Here is a 26,693-nt window from a genome sequence, read left to right on the forward strand (position 1 = left end):
CACGCCATATTTTACGATAAATTCTTAACACGCCGTTAGTTATATAGGAGAGAGTTCTTATATAGCTGCCCGTTCTTTAACAGGACTATTTTTTCTGAGAAAACAAAACTCACTTGTGCTTAAAACTTTTCTCTAATTTAGTAAAATTATAATTCTGTTTATTTTATTTTTGCCATTTTTTTTCAAATTTTTAACAGTCCTTTAATTTGTAATAATCATTGACGCAAACTTTAGTACTATTACTGGAAAAAATTAGGAAAATGACAAACCAAAGAAAGCAAAGAAATAAAGTATTTTGTATAAAATTAAAAAAATAAATAATAAAGTAAAGCACTTTAGCAAAAACCTTCACATCTCATATCATATCTCTCATCAATATTGTGCTTCTTACTAAGTGGAGCTTTACGCAATCCCATTATATCTTCCATCATCTTCTTCATCCATCCAACATTAATCACAAGAATCTTTCATTTCTATATCTATTATTATCCCATTCTTAATATTCCATTTAATTCTATAAACTCATTCACCACAATCTTCCTTTAACTCTCTCACACACCCTTTAAATTACCCCCAACAAAACCTTTTTATTAAGAAAAAACACACTCAGTGGCGTTCTCGTAATATTTTTCAGTTTTCATGGGTAATATAGGAAGTAGCGGTTCTAACAATCGTCGGAGACACGGTGGCGGTGGAAGTGGCCGGAGAGTTCATCCACCGGTAAATCCTCCGCCACCGGAGGCTGCTGGTAACCGATTTGTTTACCCTGCTGCTGCTCCTCCGTATCATAATTATCCTAATTACTATCCTCCGCCGCCGGGAACTGTTCCGATGCCGTTGCCGGCGCCTTATGATCACCATCACCGACAGGCGATGGACCCAATATCTTGGAGGTATCAGCAACAGGTGCCGGCGCCAGCGCCGTATGTGGAGCATCAGAAGGCGGTTACTATAAAGAATGATGTTAACATCAAGAAGGAGACACTGATGATTGAACCTGATGAGGAAAATCCTGGGTCTTTTCTTGTTACGTTTACTTTTGATGCTACTGTTTCTGGAAGGTAATTGTGTTTTTTCTTACTTGATTTTGATGTATTAAGTTAGTGTATGTTTGGTTCTGCCGTGATTGAAATTGATTTTGAAAATTTGATTCTATCTAAAAGCGAGTTGAATGTAACATGATTTATGTTTGTGTACATTTATGTAAAAATGGGTTGAACAATAAATTTGTGGTTAATGTTGCATCATGTGATTAGAGGTACAATGAGTTGGATAGGTATATGTTAGAACATTATAGTGGCGTTTGATCCATGTAAAATGTGAAATAAGGCTTGGTTGTTGTTGTTGCATCATGTGAAATGTGAATTGCATCATGTAAAATGTGAATGGTAATTATGTGACTTATGCAACGTTTTGGTGAGCTTGTTGTTAGATCTTGTCATTGCTTTTTTGATGAATTGTTGTTAGTGTTAATGAGCTCGTTTAATGTACACAAGATTTAAAAAGCTAAATTTGATTTTTTTTTGGATTCAAATGAGTAAATGGGTTGTGTTACTTAATTTTACACCTATATTCATGTTTATTAGTCTGTTTGTTCTGTATTGATAAGCTTGGCCTTTTTATTTTGTTGTGTAATGATTAATGAGAGAATTCTAATGCCATTGACATTGTAGAATAGTTTGGTTAACTATTTACTTATAGACATTAATTATTTTAGCTAGCTTAGGAAGCTGAAAAAAATGGTGCATGACAAAGGCTTGCAAATAGCATTTTTCGAATGAAACATAGAGTTGCTTTAGCTTTTTTGTTTTGCTTGTGTTTTGTGATTTACTGAGTAAGTATTATCTATATGTTGCTAGGGTTTGATTTCCTTTGACATTATCGGCAGCTTGATTGAAATGCAGATTTTGTTGCTGCTAAAAATTGTTAGCATGTCAATTATCTTCATTTCATAATCAACATTGCTTATAAACACTCTGTTGTGTTCCTTTTTATTTTATTTTATTTCTTTCTGTCTGTTAAATATATTTTGGACTTCAAACTGATCACACGCTAGAGAATGTAACACCAAGCTGGAATCTATTTGAGAATGTCCCTTGAGGTTATTGAGAGTGTCTTTTTTAATTCTTTTACTTTTTAGGGGGTAGCAAGATTACTTAATTTATTTTTGCATGGAGTGTTATGGATTCCAAATGTAATAGCTGATTGTTCTGTTTTTCACATTTTTGGACTTGGAGATTTGTGAAATGAATATCATAATCTTTTATTAATATACTTCAAATATTATGGTTGAATAGTTTAAAAACAATGCAAAATAGTCAAACTCTGGTCTATTCTCTTTTTCTTGTATTGATGACTTTCCTTAGTAAGGCATGCACATTTTGGTGCCTCTTACCTCAAGGCGTTAAAACACCTAGTTCCTTAGAGGTGCCTTAATGCATGTTCATTTTAGATTATGTATTCTATATTTTGTCTTGTTAAATGAAAATTCCATTGTGCTATAGTTATTTTATTTGTTTGATCTAAATGTTTGTTTTCCTTTATCTTCATAACAGCATCACCGTACTTTTCTTTGCAAAAGAAGGCGACGGTTGCGTCCTTACCTCAACGAAGGAAAATGTTCTTGCACCTGTTACTATAAATTTCCAACAAGGTCTTGGCCAGAAGTTTAGACAGCCAGCTGGAACTGGTATCAATTTTTCAATGTTTGAGGAATCCGAGTTATTGAAAGTGGCCGATATGGACATCTATCCTGTAGCAGTTAAAGCAGACGCATCTTCAAGCGACGTGGAGGGATCAAATGAAACACCGATATCTGGAAATAAAACAAACACAAACAACTCTCAGATAACTCAAGCAGTGTTTGAGAAGGAGAAAGGAGAATTCCGGTTAAAGGTAGCTAAGCAGATATTGTGGGTGAATGGAATGAGGTATGAGCTGCAGGAGATATATGGTATTGGAACTTCAGTTGAGAGTGATTTGGATGGGAATGACCCTGGAAAAGAGTGTGTTATCTGCTTGTCAGAACCTCGCAACACAACTGTCCTTCCCTGTCGCCACATGGTATTTTCCGTTTCCCTTTGTAATTTAATTTTTCTTTTATAGGTTGTTGGAATGACGCTGACATTAGCAACTTATCTGTTGATATCACTAGTACTAGTAATGCTAAATCACTGGGAATTGTTAAATGATATCTATGTTTGGTGCTGCCAAATTTTGTCAATGATTTAAATTTCTTGTCATTTCTTATCATCTTAGCCCAAAAGTTCTTCTGTCTCTGATCAATCTCAGCTAACTGATTACTTTTTTTGCTCAACTTAACTGCTGAAAGCTATTTATGTCCTGTTTGGATATGCAGCTTAGTTTCGAGCTTATAGTATAAGCTTTTAGTAAGCTAAGCTATTCCTATAACAAAATATGAAATAAAGTCAAATTGTTTTGGATTGGCTTGTTTGAGCTTATCTATTGACACAAACACTTGTGAAACTGTTTGGGAGAGCTTATGGAAATAGCTCATGGCATGTTTGTAATTTTTTTCAGCTTTTTTCAATAAGCTCTCTAGCTAGCTTATGAAAACAACTTGTAGCTTATATGAAAATAATTTGACTTTATTTTATCTTTTGTTATACACAAATAGGTTATACATAATCACCTGTATGATAAGTACATATGCTATATGCGTTTAATTAAGTTGTTTATCCCAACATGTCATAAGTTATTTCCATAATCTCTCCCAAATAGTCTCATAAGTGCTAATGCTAGTAAATAAACTCAAATAAGTCAATCCAAACATGTCCATTTTTAGTCCTTTGAGTCTTTGATATACTCTGACTCGATTCCTTTCTTTGTTGCAGTGCATGTGTAGCGGATGTGCGAAGGTTTTAAGGTTTCAGACAAATAGATGTCCAATCTGCAGACAACCAGTTGAAAGGCTTTTGGAGATCAAAGTTGGGCCTGAGCCTGAGCCTGAGCAGTGAAGAAGATAGTGTTATTGACAACAAGCTTCCTGTACAGTCCAAATGTTATATAATTAATGCTTTTCACTTACCTAATTTCATGTTTTTTCTAATAATCCAAAAAAAAAAATATAGAAATTGGAATTTATGCATGACGTTTTGTTTAACATGGATTGGCTGTCATTGCACCTGACTTTATAAGCAAAAGCCTCCTCCATGCTTGTTTGATTTCACATCTAATTTCTAAATGGCTTCAATGTAATTTAATGTGTTTCTCACCTTCTCCTTTGGTGCCATCCTTTTTATTTATTAACTTTTACTTCATTTTGGGATAAATTGCACAAAAATCCTTCAAGCTATAGGCTTGTTGCACAAAATTCCCAGTAGTCAAAGTTCAACAACTTTTGACTCTAAACTTATCAATCTGACTAACTGAATATGAGTAAATTTGTGAGTAAACAACCATTTTGAGTTCTGATATTGTAAATGTCTGTCAATTTGATACCACAATTATATGAAAACTATCAAATTACTCCCTCAAATTGTCTAATGTTAGCCATAATGTTCTATTCAAAGGACTTGCAAGAACTCCAATAAGAGTTCCATTTCCATATAATGGACCGAAGGGTTAGGGGAACGTCAACAAGAGTTCGTGTATATCTCAACTCCTCTTTGAGGTGTTGCATGTTCTCTAAATAGAGTATTTTGGACGTTGGACAATTTGAGGGAGCAATTTTATATTTCGTAAATTCCGGGTTCCGAATTGTTATACTCAAAATGATGGTTTATTCTAAATTTAACCATTTTTGCATATATAGTAAATCCCTTCAAAGGAGTCCATATGCATGGTTTGCTAGAATTAAGGGGACTTTATAGGCAAGTTCTTTTTCTAAGAAGTTAAATTAACCTACTCAAATTGACATCGAGGAGAATCAAACATGAAACCTTGAGTAGGAGTATACTCCAACGTCTTGAATCAACACCACCATACTTTATAGGTAGGTTACTGCGTTTAATTTGGTTATTTGATATATAGTTGAATGAGGTAGCATAACTTTGGAGTTGCTTTCCCATATGAATGTAATGTGTCACTAGATTAATCTGCTACCACCTTGTGGATCCGGATTGCATGCAATCGGGAGAGATCAAGTTGTCTGATCAAGATCAGACGCCCTATATTTATAGCAAAACATGTTTATACTTACTATTTAAACTACTTTAAATATAGATGTTTTGATCTTGATTGGAGGGCAAGATCTCTCATGACTGGATGAAGTTTTGACTACATGCAATCCAAATCAATGATTTATATATATGAAGCTCGAAAAATCATTTGTACCTGTAAGAGTGAGTATGAATTTCGTAGGTCCACAAATGCTAGCTCAATTAACAAAAATATTGAATTATTAAGGTAAGTGTCGTGATTTAGGTTCGAACATCAGCTCCTTCATCAATGTGTGTGAGTTTTTAATGACTATTGTCATTTTGTCTATCTGTTAAAAAAATATATATTATTACAACATTTTTAACTTAATAAATTGACTTTTGTATAAAAAAACTGAACTGAACCAAATAATTCAACATTATGTTGAATCGTGAAACATAACTATATATTGTTCAATTATTTGAGTGGTTCGATCGGAATTTGGTTTCATTTCAATTGATTTAATGTTTATTTATTATTGAGGTGAGTTTGACAAAATTACATTGAACCAACATAATTTTGCAAAACATTTTTTTTTTTAAATCAAATAATCTAGTGGTTAGAAATTCACTTTTAAAAGGTAAATAAGTGAGTGTTTGAAGTTTGAACCACAAACTCCAACCCTAACATGTATTATACAATATCCCTGCAAACAAAGTTAAACTCACGTGAACAAACTATACTTTGCTGTTACAACAAAATCACGATGTTCAACCATGATACCAAATATTGAAGTAGTTGAACCAAAGCCTTAAGGACGATTAGGTTTGATTTCGTATGCGGTTAGAAAACATTGCTTATGCTCATTGCTTATTCTCATTGCTTATAATAGGTGTATGACGTGCCACATAATGAGTTGCTTTTATGTTGGACAACTCCTCACCCTTCACATACTTTTATGCAAAGTTTTATCTGAAAAACTCACATTAATACACCCTTCGGTTCTTAATATAAGAAAATTTTTCAAAAAAAATTTAAGTCCTATTTATAAAAAAATGTCACAAATTTTAAGGTGTAGTTATTACTTAAATGTCTTTTCTATCCTTATTTAATGTTTCTCTTTTAAATATTTGTGGGTGTATTTAATGTTTCACAATTTTTTATGAGAGTATGTAAAATATTCAAAAAGTTGCATTAATCAATGAATGCATTGGTTTTGATATTTTTTGGTTTTGTTGCTTATAATAAAGACCGGAGGGATTATTTGTTTAAATGATGATTTATAGATCCACTTTAATGTCCTTAAAGAATTTATTACGGTATGTCCGCACTAGTTTTATTATTCAATTGGTAAAGCCATCCTTAAATTACTTCCCATGCGTTGGCCTCTGTCCTAAACCCAACTCATGATTGATGTTCAAAGCATGCTGAGGATCCACCATTCTTTGCAAATAAAAATTGGTAAAAATTACTATAAACGTGTACGACCAGATCTCAAATTCACATTCAACGTTTCAACCCACACTCCAACAATAATCATGTGCAAACCATCTTTGTTATGTACGGATTGATTATCAATAACAAAAATAAAATTAAAAAACAACATTTAACTAGGATGTTACAACCTTTGATGGATCAATCATGGCAACAATTCAAGTTCCATTCATAAAATTATAGTGTGTTTGAGACCGCGGTCATATTGCTTCTAACGCGCATCCAACCATAAGTTATGATTCGTAGCTTCACCATTTTCTCGTCCAAAGCAGCATTGAAACGCAAGAAAGACAATTCGAGTGCACATTCAAACATTGACCAAGTTCCTTCAATTTACTCTTCATTGCACCCAATAACATTTTTCCAACAAAATAATTAACTAAGAAAATAAAAACAAACATCAAACCAGCATAAAAAGAATTAATGAAGGTAAGAAAAAGTTTTTTACAATTATTCACTCAAATTACAAACCATGAAGATGTTCATGCTTGCATAGTCATGACAATAGCATTAAAATCCTATTTTCCAAAATAGAAAACAAAACAAAATCCATTCTACTAGATATTTGTTCTGTAAACAATGCTTCAAACACAAAAACCCAGATACAATTTCTCAAACATTAGACCTTTGATGCAATTCATGAGTATTCCACCATTGATGAACAAAGACACCATTGCTTCTAAGACCCTTGTAAATATCCATGCATCTCTCTCTTTCACCATCTTCACTCTCTGAGCAGCTAAGAAACAACTCATCAACAAAGCATATAACACCATTTTTATATATTTCTGAAAGAAACTTCATTTCAACTTTCCCTGCAATATTCATCTTAACCATAACAAAATCAGCATTCTCCACAGTTTCTTTAAACCAAGCAACCAAATCAAACTCTTCATCTTCTTTCACATCTGCTTCCCCGACATTAACCTTAGCTTCATCCTTAAAATTCTCATTTAATTCTGGATGATAAACAAATGTAACACGCGGTCCTTTCACGTGTGACAACATAATAGAAGTGTTGTAATGAACAAAATAAACATTGAAATCTTTCTTATGAATTGGATAAGATTGTGGAAACCAATCACCAACCTCATCTTCAACAATATTAACATAAACTAAATTCTTCTTACTTGAAGAAACATCCTTAAACTTAGGCAAATAAGTGGTTTTTTCCTGGTATGGTGTTTCCTTCGCTAGCGGCGGCTCTATTAGATTCATGAATTGCTTAGCAAAGTTAACACTTTTACAATCTTCTGGAAGAACTTGATGATAGAACAAAGAGCTTCTGTTTTCACTTTCAGTTTCAGATTTTGATTCTGATTTTTTCTTGAAAACAACGAGGCCATGATTATTGACAAGACTAACATGAACAATAGATGAATTTCGCAGCAACGCTGAAATCGGTGAAGCATATCTTATCATGTTAATGTTGTCGTTGTCATCGAAATCCAAAAGCAAAGCACCAATTCCATTAGGTTTCAGAATACGTTCAACTTCAAGGACAACCAATGCAGGGACAGCAACTTTTCCCAAATCCTTGGACAAAACAAAGTCGAACGATTCATCGTGGTGATGATCAAGCGAGTAAACAAAATTCTTCTTGTTGAATGAGAAAACACGATGGTTAATCACATTAGTGAAACCAAGTTTCTTCAGTGTGGAAACAGCTATGTTTGAAGTTTCACCAATACAAAGAGTTTCTGCTTCGAAATTCAATAACCGTTCACCTTTTAGTTCTTTGACAATACTTGAAACCAAGTTGATTTCTTTTTTGCAACTCAATGAATCAAAGGAACCCCAAAAACTGTTTAAGACTCTACTCTGGAACAAATAAGAACCTGGTGTTAAAGTGAGGTTTGAATCTTCTTCGAATTCGATGATGCAGTCATGATCATAGGTTTTGGGAGCTAAATCCATGGAGGGTAGTAAGTGAAGCAGAGAAACGATGGAAATAGCAGAGGCAAGAAGTAATGCTTTGAAAAACATACTTCTTGCCATTGATCCAAGAGGGATTTGAAATCTTGAGCACTTTGAATTGGAATCCATGGAAACTTTTTGAGTTGTTTCTTGTTTATATAGGAAGAGATGTAAGAAAAGATTGTAACTGAATTATAGAAAATATAGTGAATTGAATCTAAGGAAATATAAAATGGTAAGAGAAGTGAGATATTTAAGCAAATACATGAGATAGGGCAGAACACAACAATGATATTGTGTGTGGGGGTGTCCTAGGTTTGTGATTGTGTGGCTTGATCTTATGTTCCTCGTGTATGTCGATGTTTCGCTCAACAACCTGCTAAAGTATAGCAGCTGATCAAACTAAAAATATTTAGCACTAACTCTATGCTATCCATTAAGAAAGTTGGATACAAATAAGGTAAAATTAATTCAAAAAGTAAATCTACTTAAAATTAATTATTAAGTTATACCCCTCAATAGAGCTGTCAAAACGGGCGGCCCGACCCTAAACGAGCCGGCTCTAGCGGGCTTCGGGCTTTAGCGGGCCGGGCCAAAAAGCCCAGTTGACAAAACGGGCTTGAAATATACTACCCGAGTCCAACCCTACACGGGCCGCAGGCTAAACGGGCCGGCCCGTATTAATTTTTTATTTTTTATTTTAAAAAAATACTATAAAACACTACTATAATTTTTTTATAAATAATATTTTTAATATGTTTAAATAATGTCTAGCACAAAAGTAAATTGTAAACATTTTCGTACAAACGTCGTAAACTAAAACGACGAGAAAAATGATTTTAAATAAATTAGATATGTTATGGTTATAGATATTTATATATTCGATCTTTAAAACTATAAATAACGAAATGAATAAATATAATTTTATATTACATTTATATTTGTGTTAATTCATTGAATTTTCACTTTTGTTTTTTACTTTGATAATCAACTAAGTAAATAATTATTTGAAAAATATATATAATTTATAGAATTTTTTTTTGTTATGCGGGCTAACGGGCTACCCGCGGCCCATTCGGGCTAGCCCTAACGGGTACCGGGCTTTTAAGGGCCGGGCTAAAAAGCCCTATTAAAATTCGGGCTCAATATTTTAGGCTCAAGCCCTATATTTATTCGGGCTAAACGGACCAGCCCATACGGGCCGGCCCGTTTTGACAGCTCTACCCCTCAATTTGTCTTCTTCTTAAGTTAATTAAGTAAAATTTCTCAAAAAAATAAAATAATTATTAAGTAAATCAATAAAAGCAAAGTTAAAATGATTTGTCTTCGTAGTCCAATCCCCCTTGCACTTCCAAGGAGATTTCCACTAAGAAATAATCACACAGATTACAACTACTCAATACTACCTAGTATGAGACTTCACAAATGCTCAAGCACGCAGGCAAGAGACTTCCTATGCTCAAGCACTAAAGCAAGAGACTTCTAATCAAACAGAATTACACAGAAAATTGTTTGAGTTTGAACACTTGATATACAATCAGTGGTGTTCACAATACAATGCAATTGAAAGACTCTAGACTTAAGAATTTCTAAGATATATCAAATCAACACAGAAATTCAACGTGCTTTTGAGAAACAATTTTGGCAGAGTTTGGGCGCTTTTAACTTGTAGCATTGTCTCCACTGATCTTCAAGTCTTCACTCCTTTTTAGAGAGGTGTGTAGAAAGACATTGAGACCTTTAAGCACGTCTAAAGAGTCGTTGAGAACCTTTGATCATTTACCAATGATCTTTTGCCTGATTTGGATGTTGTCCTATGAAGGATCACGTTCAAATCCATTCCTATCTTAAAGGAACATTTCTGCAGGCAGAGCTGTTATCTTGTCTTGTAGCGCAGACACAAGCAGAGTCGTGGAGGTAGTGGTTGTACAATTGTACTTTGTCAACTCTTCAACAAAGGACAAGCACCCAGTGCTTTTCAAATGAACGTTGGCACCTTCCTTTGAGTCTTTCGCTCTCTTAGACGAGGTTAAATCCAATAAACAGCCATTTGAAACTTCAGATTGAATCTTCTGATCAACTGTAGCTTCTGGTGATCATATAGCTTCTGATGAACTTTGCTTCTGATGAGTTCTGCTTCTGATGACGTCATTACTTTAGATGCACTTGAAACTTCAGAAGCACTTCAAAATTTCAGACACAGTTTTTTCAGATGCTTTAGGTTCCTCTTCTTGATGATTTCTTTGCTCTCTTTTGTTCTTCCAAGACCTATTAAATTGATCAACTTTGCCTATGGTCCTGTACACTTGAACAAATATTAGCAATAACCAATTGACAATTTTTAATACATTGTTATCATCAAAACTCATTAAGGTTTATTGTAACACACATTTTGTTCCAACATCATTCATTCTCCAATCCTTCCTTCCATGCCAATAACCTCTAACGTCATTTCCAAGAGAATTCTGCTCATTACCCAAATGGATTCACTCATTCCCAAAATAAATGACTGAAATGCCCCTACGCATGTTAACATGCACTACTGCAAATTACAACGTAACTTAAGATACGTTGCATAAGTTAACATTCGCTGGTGATATTTGTAGAATAACTTAGCGTAAGTTAACATGGGCTAGTGTATTGTGTAATGTGAGTTAACTCACGTTCATAGCAGACAACATCAATAAATGCAGGCAGTTACAGAACTGTCTTTTGAAAAATTTAGAATGACCCGTAATCACGCCACATTCATAACTTAACCGAATTACACCAGTTTAAGAAGATTATCGGATAATGCGACTTAATCGATCCAAATTACTCAAAAACATTGTTTTTCTCACAATCACGTAATCACACATAAACGATCCAAACGGTCCAAATTTCACAAATTCGCTGGCAATGACCTGTAATAATTTAAACACACTTAATGACACATAAACGATCCAAAATAATTCATTTCATATATTTATATAATATTAGTTACATATTGGCTGTAAATATCAAAATTACACAACCGACCACCAAAAAATATGATGGGGTGTAATACCACCAAAAAATAGGACGAACACCGACCGACCCAAAAGTGTCATAACCTATCTAACTAGACTAGCGATAGTGCATATTCTTCATCTTCATCCATGGCTTCGATCTCTTGCTTTGGCTTTTCCGGAGTGTCCAAATTAATAGGATTGTGCTCATTTGTTGGTTTCTTTGGCGGCATCGGCTCCTTAGACATGAGCTCATCGAAGGCGGCTTGTCTATCCAAAAATAGAAAAAGCCATTGCTCCGCCTCACCAATCTTGTGAGTCATCCACTCCTTAGAAGGAGGTAGTAGCAGACAATTTTCTTTCAACTTCACATGAAGAAAGTGTTCCGGAATTAAGCAAATGCACATTATGTTGGAATGTGGATTAAGTGGTGGAGCACTCCGGATTGGGAAATATGTCTCACATGCACCACTCATTTCGGGCAAAGTCAATAGAACAACGGCTCTATTGTAGAAACTAGCAATAATGTGACCCATATCCGGAGTGGTCAACCACTTCTCCGGTGACGCATCACCATTTTTACTTGTTGGAGGGTATAAACCATCGAAGATCTCTTAGTACCCAACGTGAGTTAACATGCACTACGTGACTTAAGTCACATAGCGCATGTTAACATGTGTAGGGGCATTTCGATCATTTACTTTGAGAATGAGCGGAACCATTTGGGTAATGAGCAGAATTCTCCAAGCCTCACCTCCCTCCAGGCCCATTCCTAACATTTTATGGGCCTTAGACCAAGTTTGAGAAAATGGCCCCTTATATTATAGATCAATTTTTTTTTTTATAAAGGGCGAATGAGATATGTATTAATCATGGCAGTCACCATAATACGAAGTTTTGAAATTCCAACTATACCGACACTCTAAAATACCGTGTGTTAAATGTAACACCCTATTTTGTTATTTATTTATTTTATTGAGTTTAGATGTCTTTTTATAATTTAGTCGATTTATTTTGATGAGTGATATTTTGTTATGTTATATGTTGGTATTTATTAGTATAATATATATGTTATTTGGTGTAGAAATATATATGTTATAGAGATATATTTGTTATTTGGGGTAGAGATATATTTGTTATTTGTTATAGAAATCTATTATATATATATATATATATATATATATATATATTAAAATAGAATATTGAGATGTGAGGGGAAGATTAGGAATAAGGAAGAATGTGTTAGGTTTATAAAAAGAAAGGTTAGAAAGTCGGAATAGAGAATATGTAGAAACTGCTTTTGGGAGAAAAAGGGAGAAAGTGAGAAGTCAGAGAAGGGAAGAATCTTGTGAGAAGAGGAGCAATCTTGCAGAGTCCGGTCATCTAATCTAAGGTAAGGGTGGGACTAGATTTCTCTAATAATGAGTTGTATAATTCTGAAAAAGGGTTTAACCTTGTAGTTGTTGTTAGTTTTGATGTTATAGAAATTAGGGTTAGATTTCATTCATAATCTTTTGTATAATCTCTTTTTCTACTTCTACCCATAAGTGCCTATTTGTATAAAGTGATTATTGTGGATTTAATTGATGAAATATGTGCTTATGTTTTGATGCAATGTTTGGGTATGTGAATTTGATGTTAATTAAGTTGTTGATGATGAATTTATATGCTCAAGTTATGTATATATGTATGTTTGTGTTTTTGCTCAAAATTGGTGAAGTATAATGTTGTTGTTGATGAATTCACTTCTGATTGTTGTTGTTTTTGTTACGAGATGTTGTTTTTAATAATTGAAACCTTGGGTAATCTTAACCATAGAGCTAGAAGTGAACTTTTGTTGTTCTTGAGAACTTTTATGAAAAATGCGTCAAATGGTGATTTTTGTTGAAATAATGTTTTGGGTCATGTTTTATATGGTTTTGTGCCTTAACATGTATAGAAATGATTAGGCAAGTTTTGTGATCAAATTTGGGCATAGGGGATTCAAAATTGGGATTTTGGGGTGAAAAATGGAGTTTTCGGGTCATGTTTTAAGAATATTTTACCTATGTTGTGATGGATCTAACTTGGTTTGACATGAATATTTTTCATATTAAGTTATATCTATATGAATGTATATGTTGATGAATATGAGGTTATATGATGTTGTTCATGATTGATGAAGTATTATATGAAGGTATATGTTGATAAATATGATGTTACATGATGTTGTTTATAATTGATGAATTATGATATCATGATGCAAAGTCGTTGTTACTGTTGTTGTGTTAATATCGTGAAGCTACAAGTTGTCTAAGTTGTTGAAGTTGTCTAAGTTGTTAAAGTTGTTGGTTGTTGAGTCCTTGCATACTCATTAAAGTTGAGGGATTGATGCCCTGTTGGATGTATAATCATTCATATTAAGTTGAGGGCTTGATGCCTTGAGAGCCTTTTATGCTCTATGAGTTAAGGGCTTGATGCCCTGTGAGCCCTTTTGTGCTCTATAAGTTGGAGGCTTGATGCACTGTGAGCCCTGCTCTATAAGTTGGTGGCATGATGCCCTGATTGGTACCACATGCATGTTTAAGTCGTTGTCGTTGCATTGTCAAGTTGATGTTGTTGTCATTGCATTGTCGTTGATGTCGAGTTGTCGGTGTTGTCGTCGTGTCGTCAAGTTGTCGAAATAATTAACGAGTTGTTATTGAGAAATTATGTGAATCATTGTTGATGATGATTTGTTGTTGCATTGTGTTGATAAATTCTCTAACTTAAATTATTGTTTATTAGTTTTACTAATGATGAATAGATGTTGTTATGTGTGGTTAAATTCTTTTAAAGAATTATATGCTTATTATTATTGAATGTGAAATCTCACCCCTTCTGTTTGAATGTTGCCTCTACGTGGGTAACATGCATATAACCAGAATTAGCTGTTGATGTGAGTTGACTCTCTCACGCGTCGTCTTAGGGTCACTCTGATACGTAACGGGATGGAGATCTTTGTGTTGTTTTCCATTTGTTACGTATTATTATTATTTATGTTGATGAACCATTTGAAATGGAATTTTTAAGTTGTTTATGTTGATGTCGTAGTGCCATTTTGTTGAATAATGAAATGTTTTCCGCTGCGATGTAATTTGAATTATTGATAAAAGATGATTTGAATAAATAGTAATTTTACTCTATTTATCTTTTAAAGAAGTGTGACATCCTGTTTAAGTCGAATACTCTGATTATTATGTAAAATATTTCAAGTTGGGAAAATGGGGTGTTACATTAAATGCATCTCGTCCTATATATTATTAATAAAAAAGAATAACAAAAAAAATTAGCAGACTGAACCAAACCCAACAAAGCTTATTAAAACAGTAATAGACATACCAAGCTTTATATAAGTTTCATTATCTAATTTGATAATTCAATTGATTTACTACCTCTAAAAATTTTCAAAGAGTTTTATTATCATTTATCGCCATAAATCCATAATATTATAAAATACACTTCTCTCATACACAATAAAATGAAAATCGTTAATCATTTGTCAATAGAATATGATATGTTACTTATCAAAAATCACACAAGACCAAATTATTCGTCCCAAAAAGCATCCTCAAAATAAAAAACAAATTTGGTATCTGGAAAGGAGTAAATATTTTGTGTTCTACGTTTTACTTCTAAGTTTGCGTTTTGCCTAATGAAATGTAGGAGTGAAAATGAAAGTGCTGGGTTGAGGGGTGTGAAAATGAAATGTTGGTTGATTGTAAAAAAATAAGGGTGAAACAGCTGATAGGTTAAAATCTGGTAAATGTTTGGGTCCTCTTTACGCTTATTGCTATATACACCCCATTTAAACCAATTATTGCTACATACGCCCCCTTTATACATATTTTTTTGGGACCCTATTGGCATGGGCCTTAGGCCACCACACCCCCATCCTATGCCTCGGGCTTGCCTTGCCTCCCTCCCCCCAACCTAACAAAAACATGTCTGCCACAGTCGTCAATTTTTTATTAGAAAGATAAAAAATAAAAAATAAAAACGACTGAATCTATCTGTCAAAATTCCTTCCTCCAACCAAGGATCCGATCAAAATAAAGTGTCCACTCCATCCCCTACATCACGTCGTAAGTGATCATCAAACCAACTACCCACCCCCTCTCCATCGCCCCTTCTAATGATAGAAAAATTATTCCATTACACCGAAACTAATAACCCCCCAACATCGCCTATAGTTCCACCTTCGTCACCATACCTCGCAGCTCAGACTATACCACAAGCAACTTTATTCTCCCTCAGCCTCCAACACCATTTTCCTATAAGAGACAAATTAAACTCCATAATCCTCCTAACCCCCAGTCCACCGTCCTTCTATTTAAGACAAATAGTGTATCAATTTATCCAAGATATTTATCCGGGAGAGATGACAGAACTAAAAGGCCATTCAAAGAAAAATTAACTCAAAATTTGATTTTCATGTTCAGATTTTTGCTACCTTCATCTTGAACTTTTGTCATTTTAAAAGTCATATTTAATTCACATCATGTTAAAAGAAATTTAAATTTTAGTTATTGAATTTTTAATAATATTCTAAACATGTCTCCAAAATATCGTTCAAAAACTTAATAGTTTAAGGATAATTAAACAAATTTAGTTTTAGTAGAAACAAAACTTACATGTATTTTTAATGTAGGAACTAAAAAAGCTATTAAAATTAAATAAGAATTAAACTTAGAAGTTCAGGACAAAATCATATTTAACCATAAAAATATTAACCGTAATTTATCAAAGAGCCGTCGATTGTGATAATAACAAAGTACATGTTTGGGTACTAGATTCTCTAAAAAAAAAAAAAAAAAATTGGGTACTAGATGAAGTTAGGACGGTCCAGTCATGAAGTAAATATAAATTTAAGGTTAATTTCTAATTCACAAGGTGAAAACCTTCCAACAACCAGAATCTCATAAGAAACTTAATTTGGCTTCTTTCTTCGCTCCTGTCTGAATTTGGCTTCATATGCTTTCCAAAATATAGAATAATTATACTTTGAAAAATTGAACCCAACTAATTAAACATTTAATTTTTGTAGCATACAATACAAACATCATACTACCGTTTTCTTTTAAAAACAACACAAGTTTTGGAGGTTAGCACGTAATTGTAGAGTATAACATAAAACAAATAAGGGATAGTGACCATAGAAAATAAAAAGACAGTGACCTTCTTGTAAAATAAAAGGTAACCTTGCTTGCTAATTTTATAATAAATATAAAATTGGTGAAATATACATCAAGAGAGAATTCTCTACTTATTTCTACTTTGACTTTTCCCTCCAATTAATTTTTTTAATTAAAACACACTAATATTTTAAATATTTTTTTACACTGTTAGTCAATCATAACCGTTGAATCATAATAATAATTACATTTTAATCAAATTTAATTTAAAAGTCGTATAAAACATAAATTAACTTGTGATAGGTTGATATAATAAAAGTATTGGTAGGGTGGTTTATGAAAAAATAATCTATTTAAATAAAATAAAAATAGAAGTGATGTTTTAGCCACCCAAGTGCCCAAATATATATTATAGTTTTAAGCATGACTTGTATTTTGTATTTATTTAAGAAAATATGAAACATGTCTGCTTCATGCTATTATACCACAAACACAACTTGTTTCAATGGTTTCTCTCTTCTCCACACCTTACTATATACCTTTTCTGATTCTCTCCAGCAAATTTCCAGCTTCCATGATCAAGGAAATATCTCACCTTCCTTTTTTGCAAAATAATTATTTTTCTCATTTCATCAAATACTTTTCTTGCCTTTTCTCTTTGGTTTGGTGGGTTCCCCATTGACCATGGCAACTGAAGCTTCCATGAATAATAATAACCAAGGAGCTAGCACCATTGAAAATAGAGATGATATCTCAATTCAAAAGGTTCTTTATATTCTTCTATTCTTTTTATCACTTTGTGCTAATACTTGTATGTATATATTTTTTTGTGCACTTCTAATTTTCTCTTTGCAAGTCTTGTACATATTTTGTTACATAATAAACATGCCCATACATGATCACTTGGATTTTATACAAGAGATGAGAATATGAATTTATGTTCTAGTAAAGGTTGAAAATTGCCCAGAAGAAAATAAGAATTGAGACTCAAAATTGTTTGACCCTAAAATATCTATTTTATTTCAAGATTCATTTGATTTTTCTTGAAATTTATATACTATTGTTGAGTGGCAATTGTTCTGAAAATACTTTTAAATTTTTTGGTGATGATTTTCATTTCTCACCATATAAATTTTCTAATCGATAATAATATGCTTCAACTGCTCATAAGCAATTCATAATATCTTGTAACGATTTTTAGTGATATAGTGCTTGTGACTATAGATGATTGGGGTCCATTTGTGATTGTGAAAGCTTCTAGTGCAATTTTTTAGTCAATGCAAAATAAATGGTGAAGTTGCACAAACTTTAATACTGTGGCATTAAAAACTCACATTATATTTATGGGAAATGCTAACCGGTGCCTCTTGGGCCCTGGTTAAGGATATGAAAAAGGAAATTATACAGTAATGCATTAAAATTGTGTAATTAATTTATAATAAAATAAAAACAGTTTTATGGTATTAATTTATAGTAATTCCTTTTTATGGTATGCTTAACCCGTACCCGGGGCACCGGTTAGTAGGACCCTATCTTTATTCTCAACTACTTTGCACATCTCTTTTTGCAGTCAAAAGTACATCATATATATTAGAACAAAATGGATGAACAATATAGACTTTTATTGAAGATAAGTTCAATTGATTATGGGAATGTTTAGAATGACTTATTTGAACTTATCTACTGACATACGAACTTGTGAGATTGTTCGATAGAGCTCATAGAAACATCTTATGATATATTCATAAACTATTTTTAGCTTATTTTCGTAAGCTCTCCAAGATAACTTATAAAAACAGCTTATAGCTTATATGAAAGCAACTGGACTTTCTCCTGGTTTACCCAAAAAAATGTATACATAAAAGATCATTAACTAAGCAGCTATCATGGTAAATTTTCTTCCTCTCTAATTTTAAGATTAATTTTTGTTCTACTTTTCCATTTGTATATATAGGGTGTGGCATCATCTGAAATAACTGAGGAACTCCCAAGTGGACAACAAAGAACAAGGCAAAACCTTGGTATAGAGACACAAATAAAAACACATGAAGAAACAAAAGAAGATTTTTTGAGAATAAATATACCATTAACTCCATCACCAAGAAGAGTGATATTTTCCCCTTGTACAAGTCCTGGTTATTTCGTTGAAACCAATGATTCCCCAAGTCCCTCTAGTTCTAAAAATAGATCCACTCTTAAAAAAACTTTTATTCCTAAACTCAGTTTTAAATTTAAGAACACAACTTCTGAGATTGAAAAAGCTGCTTTCCTTGCACTTGAAGGCTCGTCCACATTGCCGTCGAAAAAGCCTTTTCTTTCGAGGACATTGTCTCGAATGAAATCGAGAGGGAGGAAAACATCTTCATTGCCTGTATCGCCGGTTCCTCGTTCAAATCCAGTGTATGTACATGGAGGGAAAGGTTTTCCAGCAATGGGTAGTGTAAGTATTTTAGCAGCATTTGCAGTATGTTACATTGTAGTTATTATCATTAATGGTTAAATCATCGGTTTAATAAATATGCACCGACGATATAAACAATTTTACACAATGTCTAATCAGATTTAACCTTGGTAGCAAATCATGTTATAGTAATATCTATATGATTAGATATGGTTGAACGTCTGTGTAAAACTTTTCACGTTGTCAGTATATAGTAATCAAGTTCTAAAATCATTGTATAAAAACAAAATGTGGGACTCTTACTTCTATTTAATTTGAACTTCCCTCATTTTACAGGAGAAAGAACTGCAATTACCAATTCATCGTTCCCGGTCTGTTCCTTCCTTCACCGAAGACGATACTCATGTAGGTGGCATGTTTCGTATATTTCGAACCATACCACAGTTTAATGAGAAAATTACCACCACAGTATCTGTGGCATCTCCAAAGGGTGAAAATGGTAATATTATAGGCTATAGTTTTGTTTTTGGTACATATTATAGACTTACTATAGTCTTAAATCATAAATCATAGTAACTTGAATTATGGACAAAACTAAAGTAAATTATTTTCTGTCACATATTTGAGTTATTAATCTCCAAATTTGAAGATATTACTTATTTGTCTAGACTTCTTGATTAAGTAACCAACTTGTACAACTATGGTTCAGTTGAAACTGAGGATGGAGGGGAAGATATTCCTGAAGAAGAAGCTGTTTGTAGAATTTGCATGGCTGAATTGGGAGAAGGTGCTGATAATTTTAAATTGGAGTGCAGCTGCAAAGGTGAGCTTTCACTGGCACACAAAGAATGTGCAGTTAAATGGTTTGGCATTAAAGGTAATAGGACATGTGATGTGTGCAAGCAAGAAGTTCAGAACTTACCTGTCACTCTTTTAAGACTTCACCAAGCTAACTTGCAATTGAGCAGAGGTCACTTAGATGAAACTTCTCAATACAGGCAAGGGAAAATCATTGATGTGCTTTAATTACATTCTTTTGTTTGGTATTTCAATGAAGATTTTATGGTTCAGTATTTTATATTTGAGTGAATAGAAAAATTGGTCTTCGAAATTGAAACCACCAATCAAAATCCTTCGTTTTTAAGAAAAAGATACATCCTCGAAATTGAAAAACGCCATTCAAAATGATCCACTCGTTAAATTCTATTGTTGGAGGCTATGAGTGACATGTCACGCTAAATGTTGGTCACACGTCAACACAAGCTCTCTAGGGATTAATTTCCCCATGAAATGCAATTATGCATGGACTAATTAATGGCAAACTAGTCCATAAGAGAATTAAATTTCATAAGAAAATTAGTCCCTCGTGTTAGCATATTGATTTGAATCAATGTGGAGGGGTCGCATCTTAACATTGTACGTCATAGTCACTGACGGTATAAGTTAATATAAGGACTATTTTGAATGAAACGTTACAATTTTAATAATATATTTACCAATTTGAAAAGGTCAGAAGCTATTTTGACAGACACTTACAATTTCGATGAACAATTTGCCTATTCCCTCATTTTATATCTTGTTTCATTGATAAACTTTTGGATAAGGGTTCTACCAACATGGCACACCAAACTAATGCAAAATTTTACAGGGTTTGGCAGGATGCCCCCATTCTTGTCATTGTCAACATGCTGGCTTACTTTTGTTTTCTTGAGCAGCTTCTTGTAAGTTTTACTACTCTAAACTGTGTATCACCTACACTTCTCATTTGTGTCTAGCCCTTGTCAGTGAATGTCGTGTCGACGTGTCAGTGTTTGTGTCCATGCTTAATAGACTCTAAGACAATATTTTCCATAGCCAATATGAAATTCTCCTTGTTATTGATGGACAGGTTTCAGATATGGGATCTAGTGCTATTGCCATGTCCCTTCCCTTTTCTTGTATACTTGGCCTTCTTGCAAGCATGACAGCTACAACCATGGGTGAGTGAGGCCTTTTCTAATTCCACAAGTTGAATTACTTTCTTATGGTATTGTGCAATTCACATTAATTCCTTCAAATTATTTTTAGTGAGGAGAAATCATGTTTGGATTTATGGAACCATGCAGTTTTGTTTGGTGGTTCTTTGTGGACATCTTTTCTTCAAATTGGTAAGAAATTCTATCAGGAAACTATATAGTTATTGAGTATTTTTTATTAGAGCAATAGATCCATGGTCGATCAGCTGAATGTTGATCAGACAGACTTTACTTACCTCCCAGCTAAACTCCGAATTACCAGGGTCTCCTTCCTAGAGGAAGGAGCGTTAAGAAAAAAAAATAAAAAATAATTGTGGATAAAGAACTTGCTTTATCAAAATCTTTCTAATATGAATCATGTTAATAAATTAATACATTTATTTGAAATGGCACTATGACAGACTAAAATGGGAGCTGTTTTGGCAATCCTACTAGCTACATTTGCTGGGTTTGGAGTTGTAATGTGTGGAACATGTATTCTTATAGAGATCTTGAAATGGAGGAGAAGATGGCTTGCTCAGTTGAATCAACAGAATGTCGGTTCCGAGGATGCGGTTCTTCCCGATCAATCATCTGCAGCCACTCATCAAGTTCAAATTGATTCTCAACATACTGAGAGTAATGTGGGCAACTCTCCTAGGCAAATGAGCTGACAGAATACATTTTTCATATTTTCTCGAATGCTAGCATCATTAAGGTGTCTGAGTAGCATAAAGTTCATATTGTATAGGCAAATTTGAGCACATTATTTTCTTGTATGTTTAGGAACAGAAATTTATCATGTGTGATTTCTGAAATCTCTCATCAGAAACAAAGATTTTTTTTGTATACCAGAATTGTTGGGCCACGACCAGAATTGTTGGGCCACGAAAGGATGGTCAAGGATTCATAGTTAGAAGAATTCTGCTCTTCCCCCTGCACTTTTCGCTCGCGACCTGCAGCCATCCCAAAAATGCTCTTACGTTAGTTAACTAATGCAAGTGTAAAATTATGCGTTACTTAACTAATGCAGCGTGACTTAAGTCACGCACGTGTAAAAACCATTTTTTTACACTTGCGTGAGTTAACTCGCGCTAGTTTCAATCACATGCATATATTCAAGAATTTGCTTATATGCATACATAGTTATACATACACAGCCTGGATACATTAAACTATTATTATCAGTCCAACACTTTGCTTATATTCAAGAATCACATGCATAGATAGTTAATAATCATGCTCTTGGAATCTTGCCACGTGCCAAATTGTAGAAGACATAAAGATATTATGCTCCTTGCTGCTTGGTACGAGTTGAAGCAATGACATAATATATGACGCAAATATTGCTTGCTGCTCCTGCTTTTGATCGCACAGATACATGCAGTAGAATTCAAGCAGAAAGCTTATTGTGCAGACGAAAACCAACTTGAGTTAACTCACGTGGGGTGTGTGAGTTAACTCACACAAGTGTAAAAAACGTTTTTTTACAGGTGCGTGACTTAAGTCAAGCTGCGCTAGTTAAGTAACGTAAGGGCATTTTTAGGATGGTTGCAAGGCACGAGCGAAAAGTGCAGGAGGAAGAGAAGAATTCTAGTTAGAATTGTTTGTGGAATCCACAGCCATCATTTGGTTGATCAATATTGTTGAGTCACAGATCATGCACATGTTGGACGTTTAACTTAAGAAGAGCAGAATATGGTGAATGATAGTATAATAAAATATAGGTTTAAATATGTCTTTAGTCCTTGCACTTTCATCAGATTTTGGCATTGGTCCCTACACTTTTTTTTGTTTGGAATTGGTCCCTGCACTTTGTAAAAATATTGGTATTGGTCCCTCTATTAACTTTCTGTTAAAAAAAAAACACAAAACTATTGGTATTGGTCCCTGCACTTTGTAAAAATATTGGTATTGGTCCCTGCACTTTGTAAAAATATTGATATTGGTGCCACGTGGCGTGAAATGATTGGTTCACGTGGCACTCCGTTGGTTTTGTGTTTTTTTTTTTAACAGAAAGTTAATGAGGGACCAATATCAATATTTTTACAAAGTGCAAGGACCAATGCCAAACAAAAAAAAGTGCAGGGACCAATGCCAATATCTGATGAAAGTGCAGGGACCAATGACACATTTAAACCTAAAATATAACATCGCAGTAAAACACATACTATTATCATTGAGACACAAAAATGAGGGTGACTTAATTAATTTAACTCAAATTAATATTTATTGGAGTATGTATCGATCATCTCAATGGCCTTTTAGAAGTCCTAGAATAGAGATGTAATAAGTATGTGTGTGGAATAGAAGGATGAGTAAAGATTCACATGTTATAAAAGACATATTTTGGATGCGTCCAAATGCCATGAATTTGTTTTACACATTTCTGGCTTATTCATCAACAGAAAGTATAAATCAATAGATATAAAGTTGCAACTGTTGAAGTCCAGAATCCTAGCCTAGCGGTTCAAGTTTTTGAGCCACTGGTGTAAAAAACAAAATTTTGAGGGGTTTTAAAATACAAAATATATAAGGGTATTGTTTCGGACTGACCAAAGGCCCATGCCTGAAGCTTATGAGGTCCAAATACTACTTTTGCAAAGAAATACCTACCACGCAAAAACCTAGTCCTTCGAAAGGGCCATGTTTGACACTTACCAAACGCTCCAAATACATTTGTTATTTGTTCCATTTTCTTGTCAAATGGCTGAAAAAAGGCAATGGTGTTTTCAATCATGAGATTAAAAACAGTGGTCATTTTGACCGCTAATCATATTAATCATTTCATGATTACTATCATTAATTTGTTGTCTAAGGGCTTGAAAAGTGGTGTTAGTAATTGAAGGATTCATTTGAATAGGTATATACCCATGCATATAATGATCAATATAACTGAGATCCCTACATCGTATTCAGAAATGATCTTGGTTGATTATGCCTCAATATGGATGAAACGTATCTTGGTGGTGATATTTAAGGATATATTATAGTGTTTGTCCTTTATACGGATGGACTTTCCACATAACTAGTTTCAGTTGGACCAGTAACAAGATTCTAAGGTAATTACCCGTAAGGAATCAGATCAACAATAGGAAGAAAAATCACCTCTTGTTAATGCTCATTCAGATTGTTATTGGTATTAGCATTTCTTCTTATGGAAAGAGCCATGTTATTTCTGATAAAGAGATCGTTATTAATGTGATTTCTCTTTCTTTACCAAGAGACTACGATTTCTTCAGAACAATCTTGTCGGCCAGGAACGTAATTCTCTACTTATTTATTACGCATTTGTAAACTAGAAACTTGACACAACTATCTTAAACTAGAGACTTGATTAGAAAAAAAATATTTTCCACAATAATTGAACTCACAATCTAGGATATAAGTTAAATTATTAGAGGTTCTTTAGTTGACAGGTTTGCATGTAACAAGCCTAAAATTGTAAATCAAAGAAACATGTGGAAAAAGATAGATGCACATTTGTGCTAAATGAAAAATATATTAATCTACGGAAGAGGTTCATATATCGTTCCTTAAATGTTGCCACTAAGAGTATTATCCTTTGAGAGTGGTGGATTTTTTTTTCCAGCAGACATAGTTTTATTGAATAGAAATGAACTCGTTTGTATGGAGTTTGAGATTACATTAAATAAACAAATGAAATAACTAATCAACACATTGCATTAATGCCAAATGTCATCTAACTTCCAAAATAAACTTCTTTGGTAATTTCTTTTGAATTTTGAGTCTTTGGCACTTTTAGATGGGTAACCATTGTTCTTGAATCTTCTTGAGAAAACTCTAGATGGAGGTTTTTAAAAGTTTCCATATCTGAATGCTTCGAGCGGGAATATTAATTACCTTTGACAATTTTTTGTGTTTTCTTTGATAAGTTTCAATTTTTAACAGCTTCTCCATTCGAACTATTCTTTTGGTCAAAACCTTCATTCTCTCAAAATATAAGAATTAATTTTTATTTTAGTGTAACAACAGTTTGTAAAGTAAAGAAATGCGTAAATCAACAATCATCCTCTATTTATCAGCATTAGGATTTGGAAGAGGATCAACTAGCTTGTCAGTCGATTTTGGTGAAGACTCAATTTTTTGATAACCAAGTTCTTTGTGAGGGGTGTCACGAAACCTTTATCTTATGCGAAAGAATAAAGGAAGGGGTGAAAATGTAAATGGATGAAAGATGCAGTGACAAGGGTAAAACCAATGCATACCTTTGAACTTATTTTTTCTTAGATGGGGATTCTAAATTTCTAACGCATCGACTGACTTTCTCTTCTTTACCTCAGGAGAAGAGAGGTATATTGGTCACTGGCCCTAACACTACTAGACATGGAAGAATTTAGAAATTTTAATAAGTGGGGTCAAGAATTTTATAAAAGAAAAATTTATCTTGAAAATACACGTTATTTTTATCAAAATGTAATGATTACAACATTTTTTTATACAAACTTACATTTTTTAGATTATTAATTGATGCTCTTAGGATACTTATTAGTGTTTTAATAAGATTTATAGTTTGTTGTTGTGTTATGAATAGACTATAAGGGGACGATAATACCATATAAGTATAGTCATAATGTATAAATATGTAAGTATTAGTTAACAATATAATAACTAAGTGCGGCAACTGACTCCACTATCCTCATATTGAATTTGTCCCTACGTGATGGAGTGTATTAGAAAGATACGACTCATGATAAGAGTTTATAAATAAGAGACCTCATAGAAATCGGTTTTGTAAGGATGGATTGGAAATAATTTCAACAAAAATATATATACAGATAATCAAAGGTAAAAATATTGTATTGAATATGATGTACTACTATTCAATTTCTTGAACTTCTAAAGTCCATCCTTGTCAACACAAATTATATTTTTTGAAGCACATGTTAGCAACAAGAGATACTATGAAGCATTGTAAAACAAAGAAAATAGAATACAGGGAAAATTATTATTGTGAAACTAGGGAGTAGGGACTAAGAAGTTCAAACATCAAAGAGATTGCCAGCCCCCTTAAAAAGCTGGTTATGACAAAAATAAAAGATAAAATTGAATTAGGCAGTGAAAAGGATTTTGCCTTTTATTTAGGCTTTCGAGCTCTCGTTTTGTGCATTTTCAAAAAAGTTTTTCTTTAGGATTGTGAGCTCCCTTTTTGTTTATTCTCAAGAATTCTGTTGTTGCTCCCTTTGTACAGAACATACTCTCTAAGTACGATAAGCATTGGCCTTTGGACAACCTCCGTTGTTGATACTCCCTCCGTCCCGCAATAGATGACCTATTTGAAAATTTGCAATTTTGACATAGTTTACTTTGACCATATTTTTCTAATAATATACATAGATAAATAATATCATATTAGATATCGTTAGATTCGTCTCGATGAGTATTTTCAAAATATCAAATTTTCATGATTTTTTCTAACATATTATTCAAGATATTTAAGCTCAAAATTATGCATTGGAATGCGTAATGGAGTCAACTGTGTCCTGTATTAAAGGACGGAGGGAGTAATAGGTATTTTCGGTCTTGCTAACTAATGTCCTCAGGATAATAGTTAAGGAAATTATAAATAGAAAATTAGTCATGTTAACTTATGCCTTAAGGACATATGTTAAGGAACTCAAAAAGA

The 26,693-nt window shown here is 33.3% G+C and overlaps 3 protein-coding genes across 4 annotated transcripts; 2 read left to right on the top strand and 1 right to left on the bottom strand.

Annotated features, from left to right (window-relative positions):
• The first annotated feature begins 348 nt into the window (after positions 1-348).
• On the top strand, positions 349-4,239 carry LOC25484017 (probable E3 ubiquitin-protein ligase LOG2). The gene is made up of 3 exons (XM_013612758.3): positions 349-1,061; positions 2,556-3,063; positions 3,855-4,239. Exons 1-3 carry the CDS (start codon positions 640-642, stop codon positions 3,975-3,977), a joined length of 1,053 nt encoding a protein of 350 aa, XP_013468212.1. The 5' UTR covers positions 349-639; the 3' UTR covers positions 3,978-4,239.
• Positions 4,240-7,206: 2,967 nt separating this feature from the next.
• On the bottom strand, positions 7,207-8,640 carry LOC25484018 (uncharacterized). Its single transcript, XM_013612759.2, has one exon. The coding sequence runs from the start codon at positions 8,638-8,640 to the stop codon at positions 7,207-7,209; it is 1,434 nt and encodes a 477-aa protein (XP_013468213.1).
• An 8,453-nt stretch (positions 8,641-17,093) lies between these two features.
• LOC25484020 (uncharacterized) lies at positions 17,094-21,987 on the top strand. 2 transcript variants are annotated; one of them, XM_013612764.3, is made up of 8 exons: positions 17,094-17,416; positions 18,606-19,091; positions 19,389-19,551; positions 19,762-20,050; positions 20,701-20,773; positions 20,941-21,031; positions 21,120-21,199; positions 21,469-21,987. In XM_013612764.3, exons 1-8 carry the CDS (start codon positions 17,336-17,338, stop codon positions 21,718-21,720), a joined length of 1,515 nt encoding a protein of 504 aa, XP_013468218.1. In that variant the 5' UTR covers positions 17,094-17,335; the 3' UTR covers positions 21,721-21,987. The 2 variants fall into 2 exon arrangements, with proteins under 2 accessions (XP_013468218.1, XP_024634308.1); XM_024778540.2 differs by having other exon boundaries at positions 21,158-21,199; positions 21,469-21,611.
• Positions 21,988-26,693: the final 4,706 nt, after the last annotated feature.

This window comes from Medicago truncatula, chromosome 1 (assembly GCF_003473485.1).
Source record: "Medicago truncatula cultivar Jemalong A17 chromosome 1, MtrunA17r5.0-ANR, whole genome shotgun sequence".
Lineage (NCBI taxonomy): Eukaryota > Viridiplantae > Streptophyta > Magnoliopsida > Fabales > Fabaceae > Medicago > Medicago truncatula.

Excerpts from the sequence above, each read along its gene's own strand:
- LOC25484020 (XM_013612764.3), top strand. The coding sequence starts at position 17,336 with ATGGCAACTGAAGCTTCCATGAATAATAATAACCAAGGAGCTAGCACC. Across the intron at positions 19,552-19,761 it reads ATCTCCAAAGGGTGAAAATG|TTGAAACTGAGGATGGAGGG; the intron begins GTAATATTATAG and ends ACTATGGTTCAG. Across the intron at positions 20,051-20,700 it reads GATGAAACTTCTCAATACAG|GGTTTGGCAGGATGCCCCCA; the intron begins GCAAGGGAAAAT and ends AAAATTTTACAG.
- LOC25484017 (XM_013612758.3), top strand. The coding sequence starts at position 640 with ATGGGTAATATAGGAAGTAGCGGTTCTAACAATCGTCGGAGACACGGT. Across the intron at positions 1,062-2,555 it reads GATGCTACTGTTTCTGGAAG|CATCACCGTACTTTTCTTTG; the intron begins GTAATTGTGTTT and ends TCTTCATAACAG. Across the intron at positions 3,064-3,854 it reads TCCTTCCCTGTCGCCACATG|TGCATGTGTAGCGGATGTGC; the intron begins GTATTTTCCGTT and ends TCTTTGTTGCAG.
- LOC25484018 (XM_013612759.2), bottom strand. The coding sequence starts at position 8,640 with ATGGATTCCAATTCAAAGTGCTCAAGATTTCAAATCCCTCTTGGATCA.